The 25,401-nt window shown below is 36.8% G+C and overlaps 4 protein-coding genes across 7 annotated transcripts in view; 2 read left to right on the forward strand and 2 right to left on the reverse strand.

Moving 5' to 3' along the window:
* Positions 1 to 1,921, forward strand: part of LOC107666433 (STE20-like serine/threonine-protein kinase) — a 57,072-nt gene extending 55,151 nt beyond the window's left edge. For both annotated transcript variants that reach the window (XM_016457750.1, XM_016457751.1), the window contains one exon: positions 44 to 1,921. In XM_016457750.1, coding sequence (XP_016313236.1) covers positions 44 to 190 — 147 coding nt within the window. In that variant the 3' untranslated portion in view covers positions 191 to 1,921. The remainder of the gene's footprint in view (positions 1 to 43) is intronic.
* LOC107666432 (collagen alpha-1(XVII) chain-like) lies at positions 1,452 to 19,948 on the reverse strand. Of its 3 annotated transcripts, none has more exons than XM_016457748.1 (57): positions 19,862 to 19,948; positions 18,532 to 18,592; positions 18,265 to 18,315; positions 17,960 to 18,067; positions 17,262 to 17,495; positions 17,111 to 17,158; positions 16,984 to 17,013; positions 16,522 to 16,569; positions 16,081 to 16,221; positions 15,673 to 15,846; positions 15,407 to 15,478; positions 15,227 to 15,301; positions 14,246 to 14,320; positions 14,010 to 14,162; positions 13,787 to 13,876; positions 13,568 to 13,612; positions 13,289 to 13,453; positions 12,632 to 12,871; positions 12,440 to 12,490; positions 12,273 to 12,299; positions 12,131 to 12,157; positions 11,981 to 12,034; positions 11,515 to 11,619; positions 11,290 to 11,343; positions 11,065 to 11,082; positions 10,899 to 10,952; positions 10,760 to 10,795; positions 10,636 to 10,671; positions 10,478 to 10,540; positions 9,620 to 9,655; positions 9,427 to 9,498; positions 9,196 to 9,222; positions 9,028 to 9,063; positions 8,822 to 8,857; positions 8,662 to 8,739; positions 8,435 to 8,470; positions 8,245 to 8,328; positions 8,086 to 8,163; positions 7,247 to 7,297; positions 7,104 to 7,166; positions 6,970 to 7,029; positions 6,787 to 6,813; positions 6,611 to 6,655; positions 6,389 to 6,466; positions 6,255 to 6,302; positions 5,878 to 6,006; positions 5,689 to 5,796; positions 5,497 to 5,604; positions 5,293 to 5,409; positions 5,102 to 5,206; positions 4,872 to 5,015; positions 4,645 to 4,785; positions 4,236 to 4,421; positions 2,878 to 3,039; positions 2,703 to 2,783; positions 2,511 to 2,591; positions 1,452 to 2,329 (listed from the first exon to the last, which is right to left on the reverse strand). In XM_016457748.1, the coding sequence occupies exons 2-57, from the start codon at positions 18,584 to 18,586 to the stop codon at positions 2,286 to 2,288; spliced, it is 4,590 nt and encodes a 1,529-aa protein (XP_016313234.1). In that variant the 5' UTR covers positions 18,587 to 18,592; positions 19,862 to 19,948; the 3' UTR covers positions 1,452 to 2,285. The 3 variants fall into 3 exon arrangements, with proteins under 3 accessions (XP_016313234.1, XP_016313233.1, XP_016313235.1); XM_016457747.1 differs by having other exon boundaries at positions 8,662 to 8,742; XM_016457749.1 differs by lacking the exon at positions 15,227 to 15,301 and having other exon boundaries at positions 8,662 to 8,742.
* A 2,185-nt stretch (positions 19,949 to 22,133) lies between these two features.
* Positions 22,134 to 23,261, forward strand: LOC107666553 (swi5-dependent recombination DNA repair protein 1 homolog). Its single transcript, XM_016457950.1, has 3 exons — positions 22,134 to 22,436; positions 22,615 to 22,917; positions 23,001 to 23,261. Exons 1-3 carry the CDS (start codon positions 22,344 to 22,346, stop codon positions 23,190 to 23,192), a joined length of 588 nt encoding a protein of 195 aa, XP_016313436.1. The 5' UTR covers positions 22,134 to 22,343; the 3' UTR covers positions 23,193 to 23,261.
* A 32-nt stretch (positions 23,262 to 23,293) lies between these two features.
* The window catches only part of cfap43 (cilia and flagella associated protein 43), a 15,668-nt gene continuing 13,560 nt past the window's right edge, over positions 23,294 to 25,401 (reverse strand). The window contains exon 28 of the mRNA XM_016457949.1: positions 23,294 to 23,477. Coding sequence (XP_016313435.1) covers positions 23,302 to 23,477 — 176 coding nt within the window. The 3' untranslated portion in view covers positions 23,294 to 23,301. The remainder of the gene's footprint in view (positions 23,478 to 25,401) is intronic.

A 25,401-nucleotide genomic window follows, 5' to 3' on the forward strand; every position in this document is an offset into this window, starting at 1 on the left:
TGTGAATACACATACTTTATAATTCTCTCCTGCTCTCTCTTAGGCTCTGGAGGAAGAGTTCACACGTAAACTGCAGGAACAGGAAGTCTTCTTTAAGATGAGCGGAGAGTCTGAATGCCTCAATCCCACCACCCAGAGCAGAGTCTCTAAATTCTACCCCATTCCCAGTGTGCACTCCTCCGGCTCTTAATCTTCACTGAGCTTTATCTAAAGTGAAGAAGAGCTGTTCCAGTCAAGAGCTCATTAGCCTTTTAAAGGTATGAGATCAGAATAGATGCATGGGTTGATATGAAATTCCAAAATACCTGAAAGTTGGAATCTAACAGTGATGAAGGACAAACCTCATGCATTACCTAGACATGCTTTTTTGCCACATTGAATCCAATGGATTAACACTTTAGTTTTCTGTATGTTGTCTTCTGGTCACGTTAATTTGTGCTTGAGACATTAGCACAAATTAGCAATGAATACTCTCAGGCAATATCTTGTCTTTGAGGAATACTTGCATGAGAATGCCTTAATGAGGGTCACATGATGCCCATAACAAACAAAATATTGCAAACAGAAAATACCACTTAAATGGTGAGAGGTCACATTTAACAGAACACGTGGACACACTAGTCACTGTTACACTCAATTCTCTAAATGTTCAAGTTGCACAGCTAGTAAATGAAGCTTCAGTACTGTTTGGTCTTGTAGCAGCTGTTATATGTTGTATTTTTTGAATACTCCTGTGAATCTGGCCTATTCTGTTTTTAATGTCCACGTAAAGATACTTTTAAAACAAACTACTCATTTTAACTTTTTCTTTTACTATTTGACTTATGGTTAAATATATTTGCAGTCAAGGAATGTAACCCGCAAGATGACATTGCACACTTTAAAACAAAAACATATGCAGTAGTGATCTCTTTAGTGCATTATGAAGGAAATAGTGCCCAAATATTTGTATACAATGATGTCATTTCTCATTTGGCAAGTCACTTTGTGGTCCAGAGTACCCGAGTTTATTTTTTTATGAGCAAATTAATTTCACATATTAGAAGTCATAGCCTTCTTGAATGTTTCATATATGGTGTTAAAAAGTTATTTATGGATTTAACTGAAGTTGAACGCTTTTATTGTTAGTTATTTTTCATGTTTCATCAATATATAAGGGCAATATGAACTTGCACATGCTAGATGGTTTATCTGAAGTTTAGATTTTCTTTTTATTAAAGGACACACACTTTGATAGATGTAGAGTAGTGTTTAGTCCATTGCAGTCTGCAAAAGCGTTTCAGTGGGAAGACATGAACATTTCTCGCTGTTGCTGAGGACTTTTCATCTGATTCAAGCTCTATTTTTGATAACACGTTTTGTGCGAGAAATTAAACACCTGTATCTTATCCATAATATGACATGCTGTGCTCATACTTTTTGCATGCTGAAAGAAATCCCAAATGCTGTAATTTACCAGAGACATTCATTTTTTTAATAGACAATGCATTTTACAAAGGCTGGTTCTAAAAGTTAGTATTTGCACAAACAGTGCATTACACATCAGGATACTTGTTCAGAGACAGAAAGAAAGGGCCGATATCCCAGTGTCATACTGCTGAACAGTGACCTTAACCTCCTGCAGCACTTTGATGGAATATAGGATGCATTTTTTAGGTCAATTTATGTATCTAATCGCTTGTGTCCATTGGTATACTGTAATAATGCTGTAAATAAAACTCATTGTATTTTCTTTGATTTGTTTGGTGTTTTTTGTAGCTCAGTATCGAAACCGTTTGGGTAGGAGTAACATCATACTCCATTCTTTGTTACACATTCAGTGGCTTTTTACTTGTAATAATAACTCACATTACAGCACATGGTCTAAAAAAATCTCAAGTGTTTAAGACCCCTTTTTTAGTGTACCATCCATGTTACTTTTCAAAAAAAATGCAAACATCATCATAGACAAGATTCATACAATACAAAAAAAAGGCAATTACAAAGTCCACTACTGGGTAGAAAGTACATTTCAAGTGCTATATTGTATGTTAGATAATGAAAACTAAGACTGATGTCTTAAACCCACGCTAGTAAAGCTGAAAATTGTTTGAAATGTATGGATTATAATATTGCATGCATTTGGTTGATTATAAAACTGTGATAAAATAGGACCCAAACAAGCATCTGAGCTGTGTTACTTCATAAAAAAAAGGTTAGTTTATGAATTTATCTTAAAGATATGTATTGTTTCTTTACGCCGTCAGTGCATCCACGAAAGTGTGCTGCTGCAAATGTGTGTGCCCTTACACACCACTGGTCCGAATCCATCTACCAGTCTGGACATCACCTAAAGTTATATATAGAGATACATGTCAGAATGACTGCTGGATCCAGCGCTGCCTTAAAATACATCATTTGATGATTTTTACATAAATGTGATGACATAAAAACCTTGAATATTATTTCATGCTAGGATACAGTACATGATGAGAAACCAAGTATACTATGACTGATAGTAGTTTTCTAACCTTTTTCACCCTTTTCTCCCCTTGGTCCCTCTGGTCCTCTTTGTCCTGGAAGGCCGGGTATCCCTGAGCTCCCCAATTCCCCTGTAGATCACATACAGTTTTATATTCACAGCTTTTCACTTTCATGTTCAAGCAGGCAGCACTTCAGTTCGATTTCTTGTCCAGTAGGGCTATATGAATCATGACTGGTACCTTTTTCTCCTTTAGGACCAGGGTATCCTCTGTCTCCTTTGGGTCCTGGCCTGCCAGGAGGCCCTGGGATGGTCCCATATGCTGAAAAGATAAATAATGTTTAGGAATAATGATACAAGACAAATACAGTGATTAAATATTTAATCAGTGTATGTGAGTAAAAGCGGATACTAACTTCTAAAGAAGTCAATTAAGTCAGCCGTCACATTTCCATAGGCACCAATCACACGGCTGTACCCAGGTGGCCCGGGAGGACCAGGAGGCCCAGCGGGTCCTTGGATCCTACCTGCTTGTGTTCTCCAGTATCCCTCTGTCAGGTCCTGCAGTATACCTTGATCTAAAGGAAACAAGCAAGATGGATTTGCTCACTGTCCCTGTGATGGACTGAACATCTGTCCACAGTGTTTCCCTGACTATGGCCCAAGACACTCGGATTGGCTCCTGTATCTCTGCAACTGCATCGGATTTTGGAAAAAGGATGGATTTGCTTATTATTACAGTGCTTTGTACTATTAGACACAATACTGCCAGCTACTCGCATTACAGCAAACCTGAATCATACACCACACACAATTACAATTAGTGGTGTTTTGTTCCTAAACGAGTCAGTGTTTTTGAACAAATCGATTAGATGAATGTCTCAGTGACTCACTCAAACAGATAGCAGCTGCATCCAGATATGCATATTTCCCTACTATATAGTTGACTAAAGAACAGTATGTGAATGATAAATATTTCCAAATTCACAGTACTCATAAAACAATAAAGAAAAAGTCACAGAAGATGAGCATGAATTCCAGTGCAGCGCTTCTGTTTTAACAATGAAAGAGTGCGAGGTAAGATGTAAGTACATTTAAAATATGAGATCTATTTCACAATAAAAATGTTAATTGATCATCAGTACTATCCAGTTATATCAAATTTCTCCGTTTTGAATTGAAAATAGTCTATTGTGATTAATGCAATTTATAACACAATGTGACAAGATTGAAAACATTAACATAGCTGTTTTCTGCATAGTAGGCACCCAATTTAGAGTAAATTTGTGCATATTTAAAAAAAAATACTTGCAAATAAATTAAAATGGATTGATTTCATATAAATTCGAGTTTTCTACTGTTCTCCATCAATCCCATTAAATCCTTCAATTATGTAATGCCTACAAATAAAAAGTTGAATGTATTAAGTCCAGAATACATTAATACTATATAGAACAGGGGTGCCCAAACTCGGTCCTGGAGTGCCGGTGTCCTGCAGAGTTTATATAGAACATACTTTTTTTAACGTGACATAATTACTTAAAAGAAGCATCTACTTAGAGAGGAGAACAAATTGGTTAAATGAATGATTCAATGGCTCACTCTTAAAGACAGTAACTTGTTAAGGACTAGGAAGCACTAGGAAACCAAAGCATACCTAAGACTGCATTGCAAGTGTGGATATTTCTTTCAGGAATCATAAGATCAAGTTAATTTTACTGCTTTATTATGAATATAACTCTGGCGCATAAGACTTGAATGACACTGTACTCACTCTTAATGTAATCAGTGACTTTGAGTGCAACATTGGAGTAGTCCACTGGTTCACTGATCTCAGAGCCATAGCGGTATTGGCTTCTGGCACTGTGATAACTGTGTCCGGCTTCACCACGTTCACCCTTCTGACCAGGCGGTCCGGGAGGCCCAGGGGGACCATGAACGTAGCGCCTCATGGTGTCACCTGAAAAAAATATGAGACTATTTATTGATGCGGCAAACAACCACAAAGTGTTTCCAGGAACTGGTCAGACAAATCTAGGACAGAGAGTTTAAAGTCATGCATTTAACTTTGAGAATGTAGAATGGAGCGAGATCACTTGTTAAAATCAGTCAAGCGTTCACCAATGTAAAGTTACACTGAGGTGTCAGTTCCCAAATTAGAGTGTGTGGTGAGTGACACTCACTGTTTAGGTAATCCTGCAGCTCAGCACGGATCTGTTCTCGTGCAGAAGATCCTGAATATGATACAAGGCCCCTAGTGTCTCCTGGAAGACCCTGGGGTCCTGGTGGGCCAGGTAGGCCAGGAGGTCCCCTAAAACCAGACTCTAAATAACAGAGAATCATATAATGATTTTTTTTGCAACTGCAAACGTGTATCAGACAGTAGAATAAAACTCATGAGAGGACTCACTCTGTAGATAGAGCTGGATGTCCTCTAGTTTGTAACCAGAGATTGCAGAGGAGCCTCCTGGGGTGCCAGGCGGACCAGGGGGTCCCTGTATACCTTGAGGACCAGGGGGCCCAGGACGTCCAACGCTTCCACTAAGCCCTGACCCTTCAAACACATTCAAAGTGGAATATGAGGAAAGGAAACCCTTTACATGTTAGAAAACAAAATATTGCAAAAACACAAGTACATACTCTGAAGCAGAGTGGTTATTTCACTGTAGGAAGCACCTGGCTGGCCAGGCTGCCCAGGTGGGCCAGGAAGACCTGGTGGTCCAGTTCTGCCTGTCATCCCCTGCTCTAAAAACACAAATTTACAAATGCCTTTAATAAGACAGAATTCAATCTATTTCTGCTTTAAAATAAGATTCAGGTTAAAGACACACCATTCATCATTCTGATGGCATAGTTTGCCACTTCCTGTGCGCTAAAGGTACTAGCACTAACGCCAGGTGAACCCGGTGGTCCTGGAGGGCCAGTCACATAACGCCTCACATCTTCTCCTGAGCATAAGAAAGTCACTGGGTCAATTCTTAGATTCAAGATTCAAAAGACCATTTATACAAGCGGGTCTGACATGGTTTACTCACTCTGTAAAAGGGAAATGATGTATTCAGCACTTATACTTCCAGGTGGGCCAGGAGGTCCTGGAGGTCCTTGAGGACCTTGGCCAATACTGTTACCACTAATTCCAGAGCCTGAATCAAAATTATATATTTTACCACAAATGCAGTAGGACACACAGACATACATTAAACATTACACAGCAGATCTTAACTTACGCTGAATGTAAGCGATAACCCGAGACGCCACGTCCTCTACAGACACTGAAGGCCCAGGTGGACCAGGTGGCCCCTGAATACCAGACAAATGCTGCCTCATGCTGTCACCTGTGGAAAAGATGTCACACATTCATGAGAAAATGACCTTCAGGAGCAGGAGTGTGATCATCCAAATCAACAGGTACTCACTCTGCATATACTCCATGATGTAACGACGATAGTCTGCAGTAGAATGGGATCCACTAGAATGACCTGGAGGACCAGGAGGTCCTGGGGGACCAGGCCGCCCTTGGGGCCCGACTGCAACTGCTCCTGATACTGAAGGCAACAAGAAGTGATACAATGGTTACGATACTGTTTTGCTTTAGGAACCTCATTTGATAATCTAATAATGGTGCTATATTAAAGATTTAGTTCACCCAAAAATGAATAGGATTAGAGAACTTGGAAAAAAACACTTAATTTGTGTTGAACGAAAGATGAACGATAGTCTTATGGATTTGGAACGAGATGAGGGTGGTAATTTTTGGGTGAACATACGTACAGTGCAACATATTAACATTTACCTCTAGATTCTCCTTGGAATGTTGATGTACCTGGTACTCCAGGATCTCCTGGGAAATTATTTTAAAGATTATTGTACTGTAGATATTAATGAACGGGAATACAATGTCTCTTCATCATTATTCAAGTTTTTTACCTTTACGCCCATCTCGTCCGGGTGTTCCAGGAGGTCCTGGGGGACCAGGTGGACCTTGAGCCACACCATACTCAGAGACTTTATAGAATAAAAAATAAATCATTATTTCCATATTATTTATTGTTTTTATGAACACTTAAAAACATATAATCTCTTGACAATATTTTAATGAAAAGCAAATTAAGTATTATAGGGTCTAAATTAAATATAGGGTTAACTTACTAACTCTACCGGGACTCCCTGGAAGGCCAGGTTGACCTGGTTCCCCTAAAAAAATGTCACATATGACAAATAAAGCACTATTATAAGACGTGGTGATCTAAGTACTTTATGTGTTTTACTGTGTATATCAGTTCTTGTGACCAATATGAAGTGTTGGCTGGAGAATGGAGCCTCACCTTGGTATCCTCTTGGACCCTGGGCACCTGAAATTTACATAAATATATAATTTAAGTATCTGATAATAGTTAAGTATCCTACTTTCTGACATCACATTTTCATAGTGTCTTCACTGGTGATAGGCTGGAATAAAGGTACCAACAAGTAGAATCAATTAAACACAAGTTCTGGGTAAGACTCACCTGTTGCTCCCGTAGGCCCTGGAGGTCCTGATGGCCCAGGTGGTCCCGCAAAAAATGTTCCTGTGTAAAATTGTGAGACTTAAGAAACCACAACACTCTTAATGCATAGACCCAGACATATGCTGGAATCAAACCTGAATTAGGCATAAAGTTTCCTGAATCTCCCTTGTCTCCTTTAGGACCAGGTCTGCCATATCCTATGAGACAGTAACAAAAGAGCTGAGAAGAGTATGCCACTACAGGAAAGTATGAGAATAAGCATGAATGTTCACCTTACCTGGTGCGCCTGGTTCACCAGGTGGTCCCGGTGGACCTGGTCTAGAATCACCTATAGGAATAAAAAACATTTTTCTTTATGCAAAATGTGTGTAAAATGGCCATAAACAAGTTTTTCCATTATATACAATGTATCTATAAACTGTATCTAATTTGCGTATTAATGTGTTTTTGGGGCAACATAGAATGAACAAATAAGTGTAATAATGGGAGTAATAATTAGCAAGATTTTCATAATAATATCTAATATTGAATAGGAATGTTGATACATAATTTTTTCTCTATTCATTTGTTGTGTCTCCCAAAATGTGTAATAAACATGCTTTAAGTCCTGGTGTCCTCTACAGTGGACATGTATGAAATCGACGTCCTGTTTCATAACAGAAGGCAAGCTCATATTTTGATTTGAAACCCCATAACATTTTCCTGAGATGTTGATTTATGACAATTTGAAAATTAATCAGATTTAAATGATAATTACAAAATATTATCATATTTCCATTAGGGTGTTACATTTGATCACTAAATGAATGTCAGCCATTTTTAAAGACCAAGGAGAGGGCGTGGTCATGGTGAAACATCCGATCATTTGGTATCTCTGGAAAGCCCTGAATGTGCTCTGTACAGGACATCCAGACTTAAAACTGTGACATGTAACGTCTCAGAGAAATCACTAAAACATAATGTCCTCTACAGAGGACAAAACTCCATAACTGGTAGTCAGGAGGATATATAGCTAAATAATTAAATAAATATTACATTTCACATTCAAAAGACAATGTGTGTGGCAAAAAAATCAGATGCTGATCCTTAAGCGTTTCATGTATAATGTTATGGTACCTGGATGTCCAGGAGGCCCTGGGGGACCAGGAGGACCAGGTGGTCCAGAAACACCAACATGTGCAGAACCATACTGTCCTAAAAAGGACACAAGTATTAAATTAATGCATTTCTATAAGTTCCTAATGTTCCAAATAGATCTTTTAAATAAAGACTCACTTTCTGTTCGCGTTGCAACCAAAGTCTCACCAGCGCTAACAGCAATACCCGGTTCTCCTTGATCTCCCTTATCACCTTTAGGACCTGCACAAAAATCAAGGTGGATGGATGGAAGGTCATTTGGATATCATTTTTATTTTACTAATATACAATATTACACAGGAACACCAGATGAAAAATGCAAATTTACCAGGCTGACCAGGAAGTCCAGCAGGGCCAACGGGTCCTAGCGTCATAAGACATACATTGATTGATCAAATCAAATGATAAATATACTGATGTACCCAAACAGTGCAATTAGTTCAAGCATATGTCATTCATTGGATTGTTCAAATATACAAAGCACACAGTGATTTCACTGATTAACAAGAGATTTTGTAATCTGGGTTTTTAAAAGGATAAAGATTATGAACATACCTGAGAGTCCTGGAGATCCAGGTGGGCCAGGAGGACCAGGGCTCCCAGGTGGTCCTGGGATTGCCACTGAGCTAGAACCTGCTGTAAAATTAAAGCTCTCAATGTAAGTTGACTGCGCAGTGGACTGTTAAATGTGTTTTAATACTTCATGTAGTCTTACCTGCATTGATCACTCTTCCAGGCTCACCAGTCTCACCTGTGAACATTTTCAGATTAATTATTTAAACATTCGTAGACTTAGTTGCACACACATGATTCCAATGTCCAATAATAAGACAAAATATATTGCTTAAAATGCAAGACTTCAAAAAGCAGCTAAACATTGATCCTACGGTCTATTATACAAAAACAGCCACCATACAGCACCTTTAGCTCCAGGCTGACCAGGATTGCCAGGTAGGCCTATGCAAAAAGAAACATGTTGACCATTATATCTTCAAACATAGTTGAGATAAACTGTAAAAATCTAAATTGCATAAAAATGTAAAACATACATTATGCACATAAAAGAATGCAGTTCAAGTGACAGGTTACCTGGAGGGCCTTGAATCCCTTGAATTCCTGATTTAAAGAGAAAAAAATTTAAAAATCTAACACAATTCACCTATTTTTTCAAACATTATTAAACTTTAGTAATTTGAATGTGTAACCACATGGCGAATGATAGAAACTGTTATAACATGCAGATTAAGGTCATTTTTTCAAAATGAGGATCATGTTTTTCTATTTTTTATTTATATTAAATGAGGATTCATGTTTTTATACCTGGTTGCCCGGGATCACCGGGTGGTCCAGGTGGTCCTCTGATTCCTGGTAAGCCAATTGAGCCTGGCTCACCTAGATATGAGCAAAAATGATACAGAATACAGACACAGATTAAAATAAAGATGCAGATATAGGTACATAATAAAAAAACATTATTTGACTTGGAATCATCAAACCTGAAAATGCCTCTCACCTCTTTGGCCCTTTTCGCCATCAGGTCCTTGAGGCCCTAAAATGAAATGACAAAATTACTATCTGGGGACTTCTTTTTACCAATCGAAGATTCGCATTAAAGAGGTCCAGACAATAATAGAGCTTAAATGAATAGATTCCATGCACCCACAGCCAACTAAGCAGATCCAGTCTTGGAATATACAATATAGTAATACTATTTATTGATTTAGTTTTAGGAAAACAAATAAATGCCACAAACAAATTCTGCCCGTTTTCCATTCATTTAGATATACTTGAGACTTTAACATTCAAATTTTTGGGGGTCGGTAAGATTTTTTAATGACTTTGAAAGAAGTCAAAAATACAAAAATATTGTGAAACATTATTATAGTTTTAAAAAGCTTTATTCTATTTCATTACATTTTAACAGGCAATTTATTCCTGTAATGGAAAAGATGAATTTTCAGCAGCCATTACTCCAGTCTTCAGTGTCCTTTAGTCATTCTATTATGCTGATTTGGCATTAAAGAAACATTTCTTATTATTAGCAATGTTGAAAACAGTCATGCTGCTTAATATTTTTGTGCAAACCGTGATGAACAGAATGAACAGCATTTATTTGAAACTACATTTTTTTTGGTGTTGATGGCCAACACATCACGGTTAAAAATATAGCTCTGTCTGATGTTGAACTGTATGCATATAGTGCTGATATACAGTATACAGGCAACCTGAATTGGACCCTGGCAATTAGTCATTTGCTGATTCCCCGCCACACTTTTCTGCCTATCACATGTCTGTTCTCTCCCTCTTCTAATAATAAAATGGCAAAAAGCCAAAAATCTCAGGTTTGTGTGTGTTCCTACAGATGAATCACCTGCGGATCCTTTAGCTCCTTTCTCACCAGGTGGCCCTTGTCGTCCTGCAGCACCAGAAGCACCTGATAGAGGATACAGGGATTTAACAATGAATCAAATATTTGTAAACATGGCACAAATGAATAAAGTTCTTATGGCTCAGTACAAATATACACACCTGGCGATCCATTTTCTCCTCTATCACCATGATCACCTGACACAACACATACACAATTTTACATGAATTCACATTGACTATAATGAATACTGTATGTCAGGCTGACATATAATTAGCTACAAACCTTTAATTCCAGGTGGACCAGGAAGTCCTCTATCACCTGGAAAGAAATTTTTTTTTTTTTTTATAAACATTAGGATTTTATTCATATACGTACTGTAATGCTTTGTGAAAACACACCAAGTGTTCATTGTGATACACACCTTTAGCACCGGCAGGGCCATGTTCACCTCTGAAGCCTTGAGGGCCTTGTTCACCTACACAGAAAACATTTTATTTTTTGTTACAGATTTAATGTCATTATTTTAGAACACAAAAAATTTACAAAATGTCACTAAAATATTTTTTTGTAAAGAAAGAGTTGATTACCATGTAAACCACTGGGACCTGTTGAACAAACAAACAAAAAGAGAACAAAGATCAAACACATGCAAATATTGCATTACTGCTTAATGATTATGTAAACATTCATATTTAAGTATATATATTTATGCCAATGCATTTCATTTGCCAATCTCAAATGATTCTGTACAGCTAATTTCACTGAATATAATAAGTATTCGCCTTTATATAAATTGCTTTTTGTGTACTGACCTTTAGGCCCAGGTGGACCAACAAGACCAGGAGAGCCAGGAGGACCAGGAATACCTGAAGAAAAAATAGATACACAGACACATTGTAAATGAGATCAAAACAGCAGTTTTATTCTTAAATTTACGTTGTGTATGAGAACCCTAAGTTGTAATGAATGAAATACTAAAAATTAAATGCTAGGATCATGTTTCAAGAGCCATATTCTCAAAGTATGCAGTATCTTACCCCTTTCACCCTTCTCTCCGGCCCCTGGGGGTCCTGGCTCTCCACGGGGTCCAGGCTGACCATCTCTTGCTCTGAAACCTGGTGGTCCTTCTGGACCACGTTCACCTGTCATACACATTTTAAGGTTTTGATGAGGCAACATCTGGAAAAGGTTCATTCTTTTTTTCAAAAGAACTAAGAGCATTAACAGGACTGAGTCAAGTGTTCACAGAAGAGATGTATCTTGAATGTAGGTAGGGCCTAGTCTGTCAACTGGATTGTAAGAATTGACTATTTAAAGTTATTTGTTAGTGCTACAGTATTAGCACCTGTCAGATGCAGCATTTATGGACTGTATTTCTAAACCTTAACCTCTAGGCCTTATCTTTTGGGCTACTTGTTAATTTACTTTGTGATTTAAACACAGAATTAATGATGGTGAATGATTTTCCCACAAAATAAAAGTGCTGCCTAATGTTTCAGGTACCTGCACTTCCTTTTTGTCCTTCTCTTCCTGGATGTCCTGGCATTCCTGGTGGACCTAGAGATGCACATCAAAAAGCAATGAAATCTGTTAAGACTTCATTCTGCACAACTGTTAAGATTAGCTCTACAGAGGATCAAACATTATTCATACCTGGAAGGCCTGGAAAACCATTATCTCCTGAAAAACAGTTAAAATTGTTTTAAGTTTTCATGTTTAAGACTGTAAGCAGATCAATATAAACATATAGTTCAACTAACAGACTTTTCACAGCCAGTTTTAAAATTGTACAAACCCTTTGTTCCTGGAGATCCAGTGTCACCTAAAAGTGGTGAAAAGAGCAAATGTGTGACTGATGTAGTAGTGATGGAAAAGCAGGTTACTGACTATTAATTCTCCATAGAATGTATAAATAACATTTTCTGTACTGGCAGTTCAGTAAAAACTATATATCTGGTGTACCTTTAGGCCCTGGAAGTCCTCTTTCAGCTTTAACTGAAGAAGCAAGGAAGGCTAGATACACAAAAAGTATGTATTAAATTTAATCTTATTTGTATTAAACATATGCATATATGCGTGACATTTTATAAACAATGTACATGTTTAGGTGCATGTGTTGTTTGTGTGTCTAGGCAGAACTGTGTTCACACGTACCTTTCATGGCTTCAGACTGCAGCTCTGCTCTAAGTATTTGCTGTACATTTCTTTGCAGTACAGAATTGTCTGAATAAACTGCAGAATCCAGTGAATTAACATAAGCCGCTTTACTTCCAGCTTCTTTATATATGCCAATGTCATCAATAGGAGCGGACAGACGACTCGTGTGAGCTTTCATGGAGGAGGATATTCCCTCAAGAGCACTGACACGAGACTTTAGTTTCTTTACCTCCTCAGCTTCAAGGAAAAGAGATTTGCTTCAGATTAGAAGACAATATGCAATAGCACATATATCTAAGTTAGGCAGAAAACCTATTCTTGAGTTGAACTGCACACAAACAGTAATCCTCTGTTGATAAATACACATTGATACATAAGATATACAATTCCCTTCTCCCAAGTTAAACCAAATCCACAGAGGTAAGAATGCTTATTATTTTTTAAATAACTTCTTAATAAAATTTAAAATACAATTTTACATTTTATTTAAATTATTTGGTGAATCATAATTTGCCTCACATTTTGAAAACCTTCTTCTGTACAGTTTTAAAATGAAGCTACAAGCTGTTTCAAATGTTTTATTAGCTATAACTTTACCCCAAGAGAAATAGTGAATAAATGAATCACGTCTTTCATTAAAATGACTAGACTTACATAAAGCAATGAGTCCAAACAGAAGGCCGAGGAGCAACAGGAGGCTGAGCAAAAACCCCAGCAGCCACTTCCACCAGGAACAGCAGTTTGGCCCACATCCACAAAGACCCCCTCCACAATTACAGCCATCATCCTCATCATCAACAAACTTCGCCTTATGAATCTCTGACAGGACACACACAGGAAGAGACTGGTGATTCTCTGTTTCATACAGTATGACTGTACATTCTTCTGTGTGCACTGTTTTTTTTTTGTTTTTTTTTAATAAAAAGGTTTTACCTGCATAAGTAGCTTTGTCTTTTGTTGACACTGATGTAGGCCCATCTTTAGAGAGGTAAAAAAAAAAAAACGGTTTTGTGATGTCAACAGATATTTTCAATATTTCTTTGAGACAAGCAGTGCCTCAAGATGAAAACATGTGAATTAATCTTAATATGCCTCAAGATGAAAACATGTAAATTAAAAAAACTTCAAGATACATGAAAATTAAGCCCTTACAATGTGTGCCAGAGCTAGACTTTACAGGGGCACTTTCAGAATAGCTGGTCATCATAGTTTCCTTCTTCACTGAAACATCTGAATACGACCCTTAAAAGCAAAGTGTGTATTCAGTTAATCAGAATGTAGTGTTAGTGTAGGTCATAACATTAAGCATGTTATATTTCAATTTGCTTTAATTCCCCTTGCAACATCAAATAAAAATCTAGTGTCCTGTGTTTACCTGCTGTCCCATTAGGGGTGCTGTTTGTAAACTGCTTGCCACTGTCTTTGGTCAGGATAAGTTCTTCGGTTTCTCTTCTCACTGGAATGTTCTCTTTCTCCAGCGTCAGGTATCTCTTTGACACATTCTCATTAAGGGTCCTTGTACCAGTTCCTAAATATGACACAAAATCTTCCTGTTTATCAAGCCACACTGAATAGCCATAAATCTTTTTCCTGTGTGAGTATAACAAACACCTGAAGTGGAGACTCCTGTGCTGACAGCAAGAGTGCTGATGGGACTTGAGGAATAATTCTTCTGCACTCCATATCCTAAAAATACACACATAACAAATAAACAAAGATGTTTGAATGTCAAGTATTTCTTTGTCACTTATAAGGACACTGTTCATCAAGCAACAATAACTACCTCTTTAGAGAACTAAAGATAGTTCTGATTTTTACAACATTTTCACTGACCCAAACAGAAAAACACTAGGATCTATTAAATTGGACAAAAGTGTCAGTAAAGACTTTTACCTGGTTGCAATCTATCATAGTTTCCACAAATATATTAATCAGCAAAACTGTTTTCAACAGTGATAATCAGAAGATATCAATCATCAGAAGAAATGTTTCTTGAGCAGCAAATCAGCAAATTAGAATGATTTCTGAAGGATTATGTGACACTGAGTTTTGCTATCATATGATGATAATACATCTTAAAGTATAATTAAAATAGAAATCTGTTATTTATATTCAATTGCATAGTAACATTATTAATACATTAATTATTATTAATTACTGTTTTACTTTATTTCGATCTAATAAATGCAGCCCTGGTGAGCATAAGAGATGTCTCTCAAAAACCTTACCAACCACTAACTTCTGAACAGCAGTGTATTTAAAGTATATAATGTTATATTTACAATTTTCATCAAATGTTAGGTTTTTTTTTAAAACACAATGAAATACAGTGAAAACTCATACTGATTTGTTGATTATTTTCATTCCATCCTAACTGCTGCCTCTAAGCCTCTATTCATGCAATTTCACCAAAACCTCATTTATGTTAACATTGTAACATATTTAAACAGCAGAACACTGTTTACTACTTTGACAGTTCAGCACTGGGCGACAGAGCAAGTGACGATTCTATCAACTGTCCCAAAACTCTCTCACATTTCACATTGGGTTTGTTGTTGAGCTATGCTGTACAGAAAAAAATATAACAAACACCTGTGGTGAAGACGCCTGTGCCAACACCAACAGTGTTGCTGGGACTTGTCAAATAATTCTTCTGCACTCCGTATCCTAAAACATAAACAACTGAACATGCTTACAAGGAATGTTATTAACTTGTCATTTGTCAAAGCAATGTCATCACAATTATTTAATATTTTACACCTCAGAGGATACCTGAGTGTGTGTTAACTCCACTGGAAGTTAGAACTCCACTCGCAGGAGCTAAATTGTTGTGGTAGCCATACACTGTAAGTCAAGAAATAACATGTATTTAGCTAATATATTTGTTGGAGGACCTTGCCTTCAACTGAATGTTTTGATGTATTAGTAGGCTAGTTTTATTTATAATACATCAGAAAATAGAGTGATATTGGTGATGACTTGATAAATTCTTTTTATTATCAGGTCAGCTTAGTAAATCAGTGTTCAACTGCGCAGACCTGATAAGGAGGATGGTGATGTGCTGTTAACAAGAGTAGCTCCCGTTGACATGTTGTTGGTGTTGCTGTTGAAGCCGTAAGCAGTACCAGTGGAGACTGTAGAGGGCAGTGTGGAGCTGTTCCATGTGTATGAGGCCAGGTCAGCGTCAAGAATAGTGGTGTCATATTGCTCGACTGAGAAAATTGAAAGGAAGTCTCAACGCCTTGGAATTGAACACAAGATCTCTATGCACGGATGAACCGGGGAATTTGGATTTTTTTTGTGCATGAAAATAAATAGGCTCTGCACACCATAGGTGTGGTAGGAGTGTTAACTACTATAAAATCTTTACTAATAGGCTATGTAAGCTTTACTAATAATGCATGATATGTCAACGCCCTGAGCTCTTCTAATCCAGCTTTCCATACCTTGCTTTGTGGAGATCTTGGTGTCTAAGGTGCTGGCCTTGCGAGGTACAGGGAGAGGGGAGGAGGAGGGAGATCGTGTGGGGCTGACGCTGGCCGATCGTGATCCCTTTAGCAGCTTCTTCACATCATCCAGCTCTGTCCCTGTAGCAGCAGCACTGTATTAGTCGTGTCTAAACGTGCCTTCAGGTTCACTATCTCATACTACTGTCCGCTGTGGCGTTCAACAACCTATAGCTTTTCCTTGAGCCTCTGAGAAGAAAAAAAACTGAATAGGCTACATTTGTTTGATTCCTCAAGTTTTAACGGGGCTGTTTAAACATTTCTCAACATATTAGTTTAATTCAGTAAAAAAAAAAAATCGAATTATATTATTATTATTATAGCCTATTTATGTGAATCCTTAAGACAACTGAATTAGAAAGAAATAGAGGGATAACATACATCTAGTGGAGGGAGATGCACTCTGAAGCCTGGTCCTGATTTCCGTCTCTACAACAGTAACACAGATAGACATATTTTAACTAATAATTATCTCAACATTATTTCAACACCAACACATATATTTAGCACATATATTTAAATATGTAACTGATCAATAATGTCCAGGAACCAGTGTTGAGAAACATTGAACGCAACTTGGCGATGTTTACTTTCTATTGACGACTTACCGCACACTGTCCAGTTTATTCCCCAACTACTTTTCAAACTCCATAGATATTGAATATTGAATTGAGTGGAAATTATTTTATTAATTACTAGGGGAAAAACGGGAACTAATAGGCCTTAGCTACTACAGAACAGGAACACAGCTGTAGGAAACAATCATTCTACAGTAAAGATGATTATCCTATGCAAAGTAATTTCTATACTATTTCTATGCATTAGTGTAAATAATAATCTCACCCCTGCTTTGACTCCTTCCTCTTGTTGAACCTGGAAACAGAGCAATTAAAATAAAAGCTGTTTTTTGTCTCCAAAACAAATTTCTTGTCACCATCATATAAAACGTTTATTTGTCTGAGTGTCTTACCATAGTCCTTTCTTTTTATTTCTGGGGATGAGCTGTCACTTGAGCTTCCTGTTGAAGTTTTAAAAAAATTATTACATGCTAGTGTAGCTAATTATGAAGGACTGACTAAAAATGCTATTTATTTATTTAAGGTGTCTCAGCTGTGACTAACCATCATAACGACGTGAATGAGTAGTTTTGCTTTTCCTCTCCACAAACAAAGGGGGGTCTTGCGTTCTTCTCATGCCATCAGTGGAGCTGGATCTCACCCTCGACCCTGTTCCCGATCCAGAGACACTCTCGAAAACTCCAGAGGCACCACCTGTCTTCCTGCTCACAGTTGTCTCCTCTACCAGATATTCCCCTGATCTAGAGCCGAACCCACCTGCACTCACACCCACAGATGCTGAGACACAGACACAGGGACAATTTTAGCCATTTACAGATATATGAGATATATTAAACATATAGAGTGAAGTGAAAAAGTGAAGTGAAAGTGACATGTGGCCAAGTATGGTGAACCATACTCGGAATTAGTGCTCTGCATTTATCCCATCCAAAGTGCACACACACAGCAGTGAACACACACACCCAGAGCAATGGGCAGCCATTTTTGCTGCGGCGCCCGGGGAGCAGTTGAAGGTTCGGTGCCTTGCTCAAGGGCACCTCAGTTGTGGTATTGAAGGTGGGAGAGAGCGCTGTACATTCACTCCCCCCACCTACAATCCCTGCCGGTACGAGACTCAAACCCGCAACCTTTGGGTTACGAGTACAACTCTAACCATTAGGCCACAACTTCCCCTAGTATAGCTCTTATAGAGTATAGCATATAGAGTATAGCTCTTCAAAAATAATGTTTGATTGGCTTACAGGATGAGAAAAAAGGACTGCTGTTGTTTTGAGTCAAAATGTTCTTCTCCAGGCCAGAAGACCCAGAAGTGCTTGACATGCCCTTGTTGGCGGATGCACTGCAGCCTCCTGAGGGGTTAAAACACAGTAAATTACAGCAATGTCCACTTTGACCTCATACTGAAAAAGATGCTCAAGTTACAGCCACAGTATGAATTTTCCCATGATGCACAAATTCAGTAGAGAAACAAGGCATTGAATATGAATAAATAAGACAGTGAGAACAGATACAACTGTACATGGGAGGGTGAACGGGGGTAACTTACGTGGAGGTAAAGATGTAATTCTAGTAGTAGAGATTGTTGTTTCCGTGATGCCTGTTTTCATAAAACATGTCTTATAAATGTGAACAGTTCTTGCTTTGAAATTCAAAAACATATAGCCGAATAAAACATTCTCACTTCATCAATATAATAATCAAGCTTCTCAGTAACATTACAGAACCACTAGGTGGCACAGAAAAGATCTTCACAAAAGATTTTGGTTCAGGTTCGCAGCAAACTGATAAGCTCAAGCTAATCAAACACCCTTACCTCTATCTCCTGAACTTCCTCCTGAATAGTTTCTTTGCTGTCTTAAATCATCCATTCCATGCTAAATAAATGTAGCAAAACAATTACAGATCATTCAAACGAGTGTGATACGAAGCAGAATCAGTCTACATCTATAATGAAATATATACTATATTGACTGAGCATTAAGGTGTTTCTATTACAGCTGAACTGTGGGATAGTACTGGATGAGAAGAGCTGCAATACATATTATGCATATTATGTATTAATATTATACATAAACTTATTTAATCAGTTAAACTTAATTTGTGATATATTGCTGTATGAAATTACACAATAAATTGTTTTTACAAGATGATGTGTTTTACTGTCTTTGTCCTTCACAACAACAAGTCTTAACAAGAAATGTTAACTGCATGCGCACTAATAAAAGGATTTCTTCGCCTTCCTGGCAGATTCTACTCAGATTTCAAGGTGTGGATGTTATATAATTGCAGACTATTCCACATCAAAAAAATAATTATAAATGACACATACCCATATTCAACATTAATGAAAAATAATGCCTAAGGGGTAATTATTTGCTCCAACAAAAGACTAGCAAGTACAACTACAGTCTCATATTTACAGTGGAGAGAGTAAAGCAATTTATCACCACCCCACCCTCCTCACATCTTCAATTTCAAATGCAAGACCAGCTACTGTTTCCCTGCAAACCACAATACATGAAAAAGCTAAGCACAGTGAATGGTCCCCCACAGACAAATAATGCCTTTATTTGCTAATGGTGATTGTCCGTGCAGGGCTTTTCAGCCGGGACTTCAGAATCAGTTCAGATTTTAACCCAACTTTTTTCCCACTTCATCTACTGTGAAGTTTAGAATAAAACAATTAAACATTAAAAACATCTCATAATCAATCAAATGGACCCATAATTTGTCATTAATATCATAAAGATACTGTTTTAGTCTGGGTTCTAGTCTTTGGTGCAGTCCCGCACAGAAACAAGATCTAACGAAATCTGATTGTTCCATTTACAAATTAATAAGTATTTCAGGAGAGCAACGGGCTGATAGAAGCATATAAAAAGCAATAATTATGAATAAATAAGAAGGAATATATATATTTACATAGCCTAACAAAGCACAAATGTATTGCTTTTTGTTTATCGTTTCTCTTTTTTGTGATTAAAAGAAAAAGAGTTAGAAAGCAAAATCATTAATAAAATGTTTTACCTTTGATCCTAACTGAAGCACAGATGTAGGCTACTGCAAATAATTTATAGTTGCTCTTTTTGTGTAAGAAAAAAGGATAAAAGTTTGAAAGCAAAATCATTAATAAAATGTTCTACCTTTGATCCTTGAAAATCTGAAGAGAAAGGGATTTTAGATAAAGTCCACTTAAGAGTTGCCTGTGAACTTCACCTGTGCAGTATGAATGTTACCTGACTTCTGCTGTTTTCTTTCTGATTTTCTCTCTTCTTTGACCGGCAAGTTTCAACAGGACTTCTGGGTAGGATTTTATACCGAGCCCCTCCCCTGTCTTTTGGCAGGTACACAGACAGACTTTTAAAGAAGACAATACCCTCGGGAATCACAGTTTTATCCTTTATGTTCCAGCAAACTAAAGTTTTAGGACATGTTCAGGTGAACACAGGTGTGGCTGGATGCGTTATCTGTGCGTCAGTAACTTCGCCTAAACTGACACACATGAAGAAAAAAAGTTTAATCTACTACTGTTGACATAGCAGCAAAAACATGGCAGAAAATGCATTTCGTTCAGCTTGAAGCAATTAATATAAAATATTTTAGAATACATTTTTTAAGCCATTGTAAAATAAAGTTCCATGTTAGGTCATAAAGACTTAATGCTTCGTCTAGAAGAGCTCATGCTTCGGCTCTTATTAAAATACACTACAGAAGTGCTTTACGAGCAACACACATTGCATTCAAGATATACATTCTCAGGAAAAAAGGTAAGAAGCTGTCACTTGTAGAAAAGCGGTACATATTAAAGGTACATATTACTTTAAAAGTACATATTAGTACATAAAGTGTACATATTATTAGTACGCTTAAAGCGAGGGTACCGCCCCATTTGATAAGCTCGTACATTTTCTCGGAATTAAATCATGTTTAAACACCTTTCAAATCACCACAAAAAAGCATGCATCTTTAAATAAACTGTAGGAACATGACTATAATAATTTTACTTTAGCTGAATGTGTCAGCTGATTACTGAGAGAACATTTGTATGAAATGGGGTCAAACGAGGATATGTCCGGCTTTCATTACCAGCAAGAGTTTAACTAGTACTCATCGTTACATTAGTGTTAATGGATACCATTTTAGCCAATCTTATGTGATACATATGAAGTAATTGTATTACTCATTATAATCTGAAGACAGCTGGATCAAAGAACAATGCAAATGTTCTAAAAGGAATTCATGCACATACAAGTTTTCCACTGGAAAAGGGTGTTGCTTCCCTTGGGATTTACATGCCATTTTCTATGGATTCATTTTTTTTCCCAGTGAGCACACCCTGTTGATACAAAATGCACATTAGTCACAAAATTTTTAACTCCAGTCCATATGCATCCTTCACTGCATTAGACCCCATACAAATCTTAGAAACGTGAGAAGGCATGGTTGCATGACTATACAGCTATTAAACAATTTTAATTTCATAGACAAGTTATAACAAGGCAGAGAAGATTTCCAGTAGAAGCAGAAGAGTAATGGAGTTGTTTGGAAAAAAAAAAGAACATGAATGAACTGAACCACCAATATAATCATCTTAATTTGAAAAGAGAGTTTTTTTTCCTTCTGTTTTTGCAGTGGTTTTGCACAAGATGCTTACTGAGTAGGCCTAAGTATGTTTGTTATATAAGCTACATAATTAATGGATTCATCACTATAATGATTCAGTTTGATTCAATTATTTCAACATCCTTCTTTTTGATTTTTAAATATGGGTTCATTCAAACCGTGTCACCAATTTCACCTCTGATTCAGCTTTGGAACCCTATTAGTCTCTTTCAACTGCACGAGACAAGAAGACTGAAGAAATATGTTTAGATCTATCATATGTTATTCTTTATGTATATGGACATCCATAATTTTTAATTGATATAGCTACATAGATATATAACAGATATGTGTATATATATATATATATATATATATATATATATATATATAGTCAATATCTGTTAACCTTTTTTCTGTGTTATTTTGTGATTTAAAAATAATAAAGTTGCTGCATTCTAAGTTTTAACCAATTATGTATTTTTTATAATACAGTTTCTCTTCCAAATGTCTCCTTCAACCATGTTGTCTACCTACACAGTTAGTTTAAGGTAATATGCGTTTATTAATTTGTTCATATTGTCATTTTTGTCTAAGTCCTAACTGAATGGTGCAAAATATTATCTGGTAAAAATGGACTACAAAAATACAAATATAATTATATTATTTTAATAACTTACAAAGCATATTATTAAACTTACAACTATTATATTCTATTCTATTCTATTCATAAATTACCTCTAATAAATTAGAAAACAGTTCTTTATAGACTACGTTTCCCATGATTCATGATAATGACAATGACGTATCGACGTCCCGGAAATGACGATGAAATAAGTGGATCTTGCACCAATTTCAAAACATCAGTGTCTACTGATAACTTTAGAGCTGTAAAGATCCTATTTACTTAGAGTTGCTTCCGATTGTATTTTTACGCCAGAAGAAACGTGAATAGTACCCTGTTCACTTTAGAGTTATGTAGCCGTTTTCGCCTCTTCATAGCGACCTTATGTGGTGTGAATCATGGAGATAACTCCGATAAAACTGACACCAGCTAACGAAAATACACCAAATACATCTCAGACTTCTTCTTCAAGCAGGTCAAGCGCTAACAAGGTACATCTTATTGCCTTTTTGATATCTAATATTTTCAGATGATGCTTAACATTAGCAAAGAGTAACGTTAGATACACCACGTCCAAAAATTGAAAGGCCTTGTTTTTCACAAAAACATAATCACTGTGTCTAGAATCACACGAGCATTGTTAATATTTTGTTGACATTTTTCCTTTAGCCCATGAGTTCCTCACTGAAGGAGAAGTTAAAAAGATCACGCCACTCATTCAGATCCCCCCTCAGTATGGTTAAACGCCTTAAAATAGAAGATGACAGTCAACCACAGACCTCACAACCGGGAGACAGAGAGACCGATACTGATGTCCATCGGAATATGAGGGAGCAAAGAGACTGTTCACATCACACAGCTGAGCCTGCACAAAAGCACTTGATTCAGCAATGTGAAGAGCTAAGAAAAGCAGTGAAGGAGAAATCAGAAACCTTGCGAAGATTAAAGATGGCTAAGATGTATAGAACAAAGGTAAACATCTATTTCTAAGTCAAGTATTGCCAAAGGATGATGTTCTAGAAGTTTTTCTTTCTTTGCTTTGTCTTTTCTCATAGAATGACCTGACCCAGCTACAGAGACTCATAGACAAATGGAGATCCTGTGCTCAGTCTGTGCTGTGTGAATTACAGAGTGAAATACCCTCAGAGGGAAAACAAGTCAGTCTTTCTCAGCTTATAGGCAGTTTGGGGTTAGATGACAAGATACTGCACTTTGACAGGACAGAGGAAGACTTCACAGACAACTGAAATTCATTGTATTGTATTATTTTATTGATAATATTTAAATGGGTTGTAAGAAGCCTTTAAAATTTTCAACCAAAAGCTGTTATAATAAATCTCATTTATGTATCCGGAATCAGTTGTAGTTTAGTTGAGAAAGAGATGGGAAGTTCTTCATACGCAGTTTCTCAACCTCCGCTTGCAGTGTGAGTATCTCTTCAGATTGTGCTCCAGCTATGTTCAACAGCTTCTTTCTCAAGATGATGTCTTGGTAGTTCTTCTCTGCCTCTGTCTCCTGGTTATCTCCCATTGCTGGATAACAACATTTTGTGAATAAGTAAATATAAATTAAAGTTATTGGGCCTTATTCATGAACACTCAGCAGAATGTAAATTACAAAACATACTGTTTTTATTATTATTATTTATTTAAAAATCATGTAATTCAATGGTTCCGTTTACCCTGCTGTTCAAAAGGTTTTTTAACATTTGAAAAAGTCTCTTATGCTCACCAAGGCTGCATTTATTTGATCAGTAATACTGTGAAATATTATTAGAATTTAAATATTACTTTTCTATTTGAATATATTTTAAAAAGTAATTTTTTTCCTGTTGTGGTGAAACTGAACTTTCAGCAACACCGTTACTTCAGTCTTTAGCCACACATGATCGTTAAGAAATCATTCTAATATTCTGATGTGGTGCTTAAGAAACATTTTTTATATTATCAATGTTCAAAGCAAATGCGCTGCTTACTATTATTGTGGAAACCGTGATAGTGTTTTTTTCCCTAGGAATCTTTGATGAATAGAACGTTAAAGAAATAAGCATTTATTTCTTGAGACAGTGATTCATGCTTTTGTGTCCTCTAGGCTTGATTACTGCAACTCATTGTACCTGGGTGTTGTATATTATTATTTTTTTTATTTAAGAAAATATGTAGTTGTTTAATTGTATACACTTAATAGGTTACTCCTAACTTTAAACATACCCGTTGGTAACTCTCTTAAAATATATAAACTAATTTATTTCAGTATATTCTATATATATATGCACCACAGCGCAGCACTTCACATGAACATGCTGAACATGTTTTCTGCCCGAGTCCTGTCGGATTGCATCGGCTGTGGGGATGAAGACCACAATTCCCATGATTCCACACTCAGTCACTGCGTCATCAAACTACGCCTTTGCCTCTTTGTTTATTTTGAATATAAGCCCTCCAGCGGCGAAAAATACATATTGTGCCTTTAAGGCCCTCAGTTAGGTTGATGCTGACCATGCCAAGGTCCCGTTTGTTAAAAGTTAAAAGGTGATTTTTCAGTGGCTGCACCATGCCTATGCAACAAAACCGCCTATTTTTGGTTTTCTTGTTAGTCTTATTATGTGTTGTTTTATTTTGCTAGTATTTATGTACAGCACTTTGGTCAGCTTTGGCTGTTTTTAAATGTGCTTTAGAAATAAATGTGCTGTGCCTGGCCTTGCATTGCCTTGTTTTAAATAGAAATCTTATGTAACATTTTAAATGTCTTTACTGTCACTTTTGATCAGGTTAATGTGTCCTTGCTTAATAATATGTACAATATGTATAATATGTACATCAGTTTATATTTACTGAAACCCTATAGAGAAAAAATATTATTACATTGTCCTCATTTGTAAGTCGCTTTGGATAAAAACGTCTGCTAAATGACTAAATGTAAATGTAAACGTATTAATTACTTAAAAAAATAATTTTTTAAACAGTAGTGTAGGCCTATGTAAGAATGCATTAATGAATGATTAACACAGAAATCTCTCCTCACGTTTCATGAATAAGGCCCCTTGTTCTCTAAACCAGTGTTTCCCAACCGGGGTGCTGCGGCACTGGGGTGCCGTGTAAAAAATCCTTTTTTAATATTTTTAAATTGCTAAAATGTTCAAAAAAGCATCTATTATTTAACATCCATTTCTGATGTCGCCAATAATTAGAGATGCACTGAAATTTCGGCTGCCAAAAATGAGTTCACCACTCAGGTTTCACTTTCACGTGGTGTGACGCTCTGCGTATTATCCCGCTCTATGCGTGTGCGCTCCGCTCAATCGCTCCACTCGTATACCGTTCATGCTCATCGGAACAGCAAAGTCCACTCAAAAATTGAGCCGACAGGAAACATCGATGTAGTACAGTATTGTTTCTGTCTGCAATAGCCCTACTGTGTTGTAACATGGTGTGGTATATGGGCAACTCTGGTAAC

The sequence above is a fragment of the Sinocyclocheilus anshuiensis genome, unplaced genomic scaffold, assembly GCF_001515605.1.
Source record: "Sinocyclocheilus anshuiensis isolate Anshui unplaced genomic scaffold, SAMN03320099.WGS_v1.1 scaffold63, whole genome shotgun sequence".
In the NCBI taxonomy this organism is placed as follows: Eukaryota; Metazoa; Chordata; class Actinopteri; order Cypriniformes; family Cyprinidae; genus Sinocyclocheilus; species Sinocyclocheilus anshuiensis.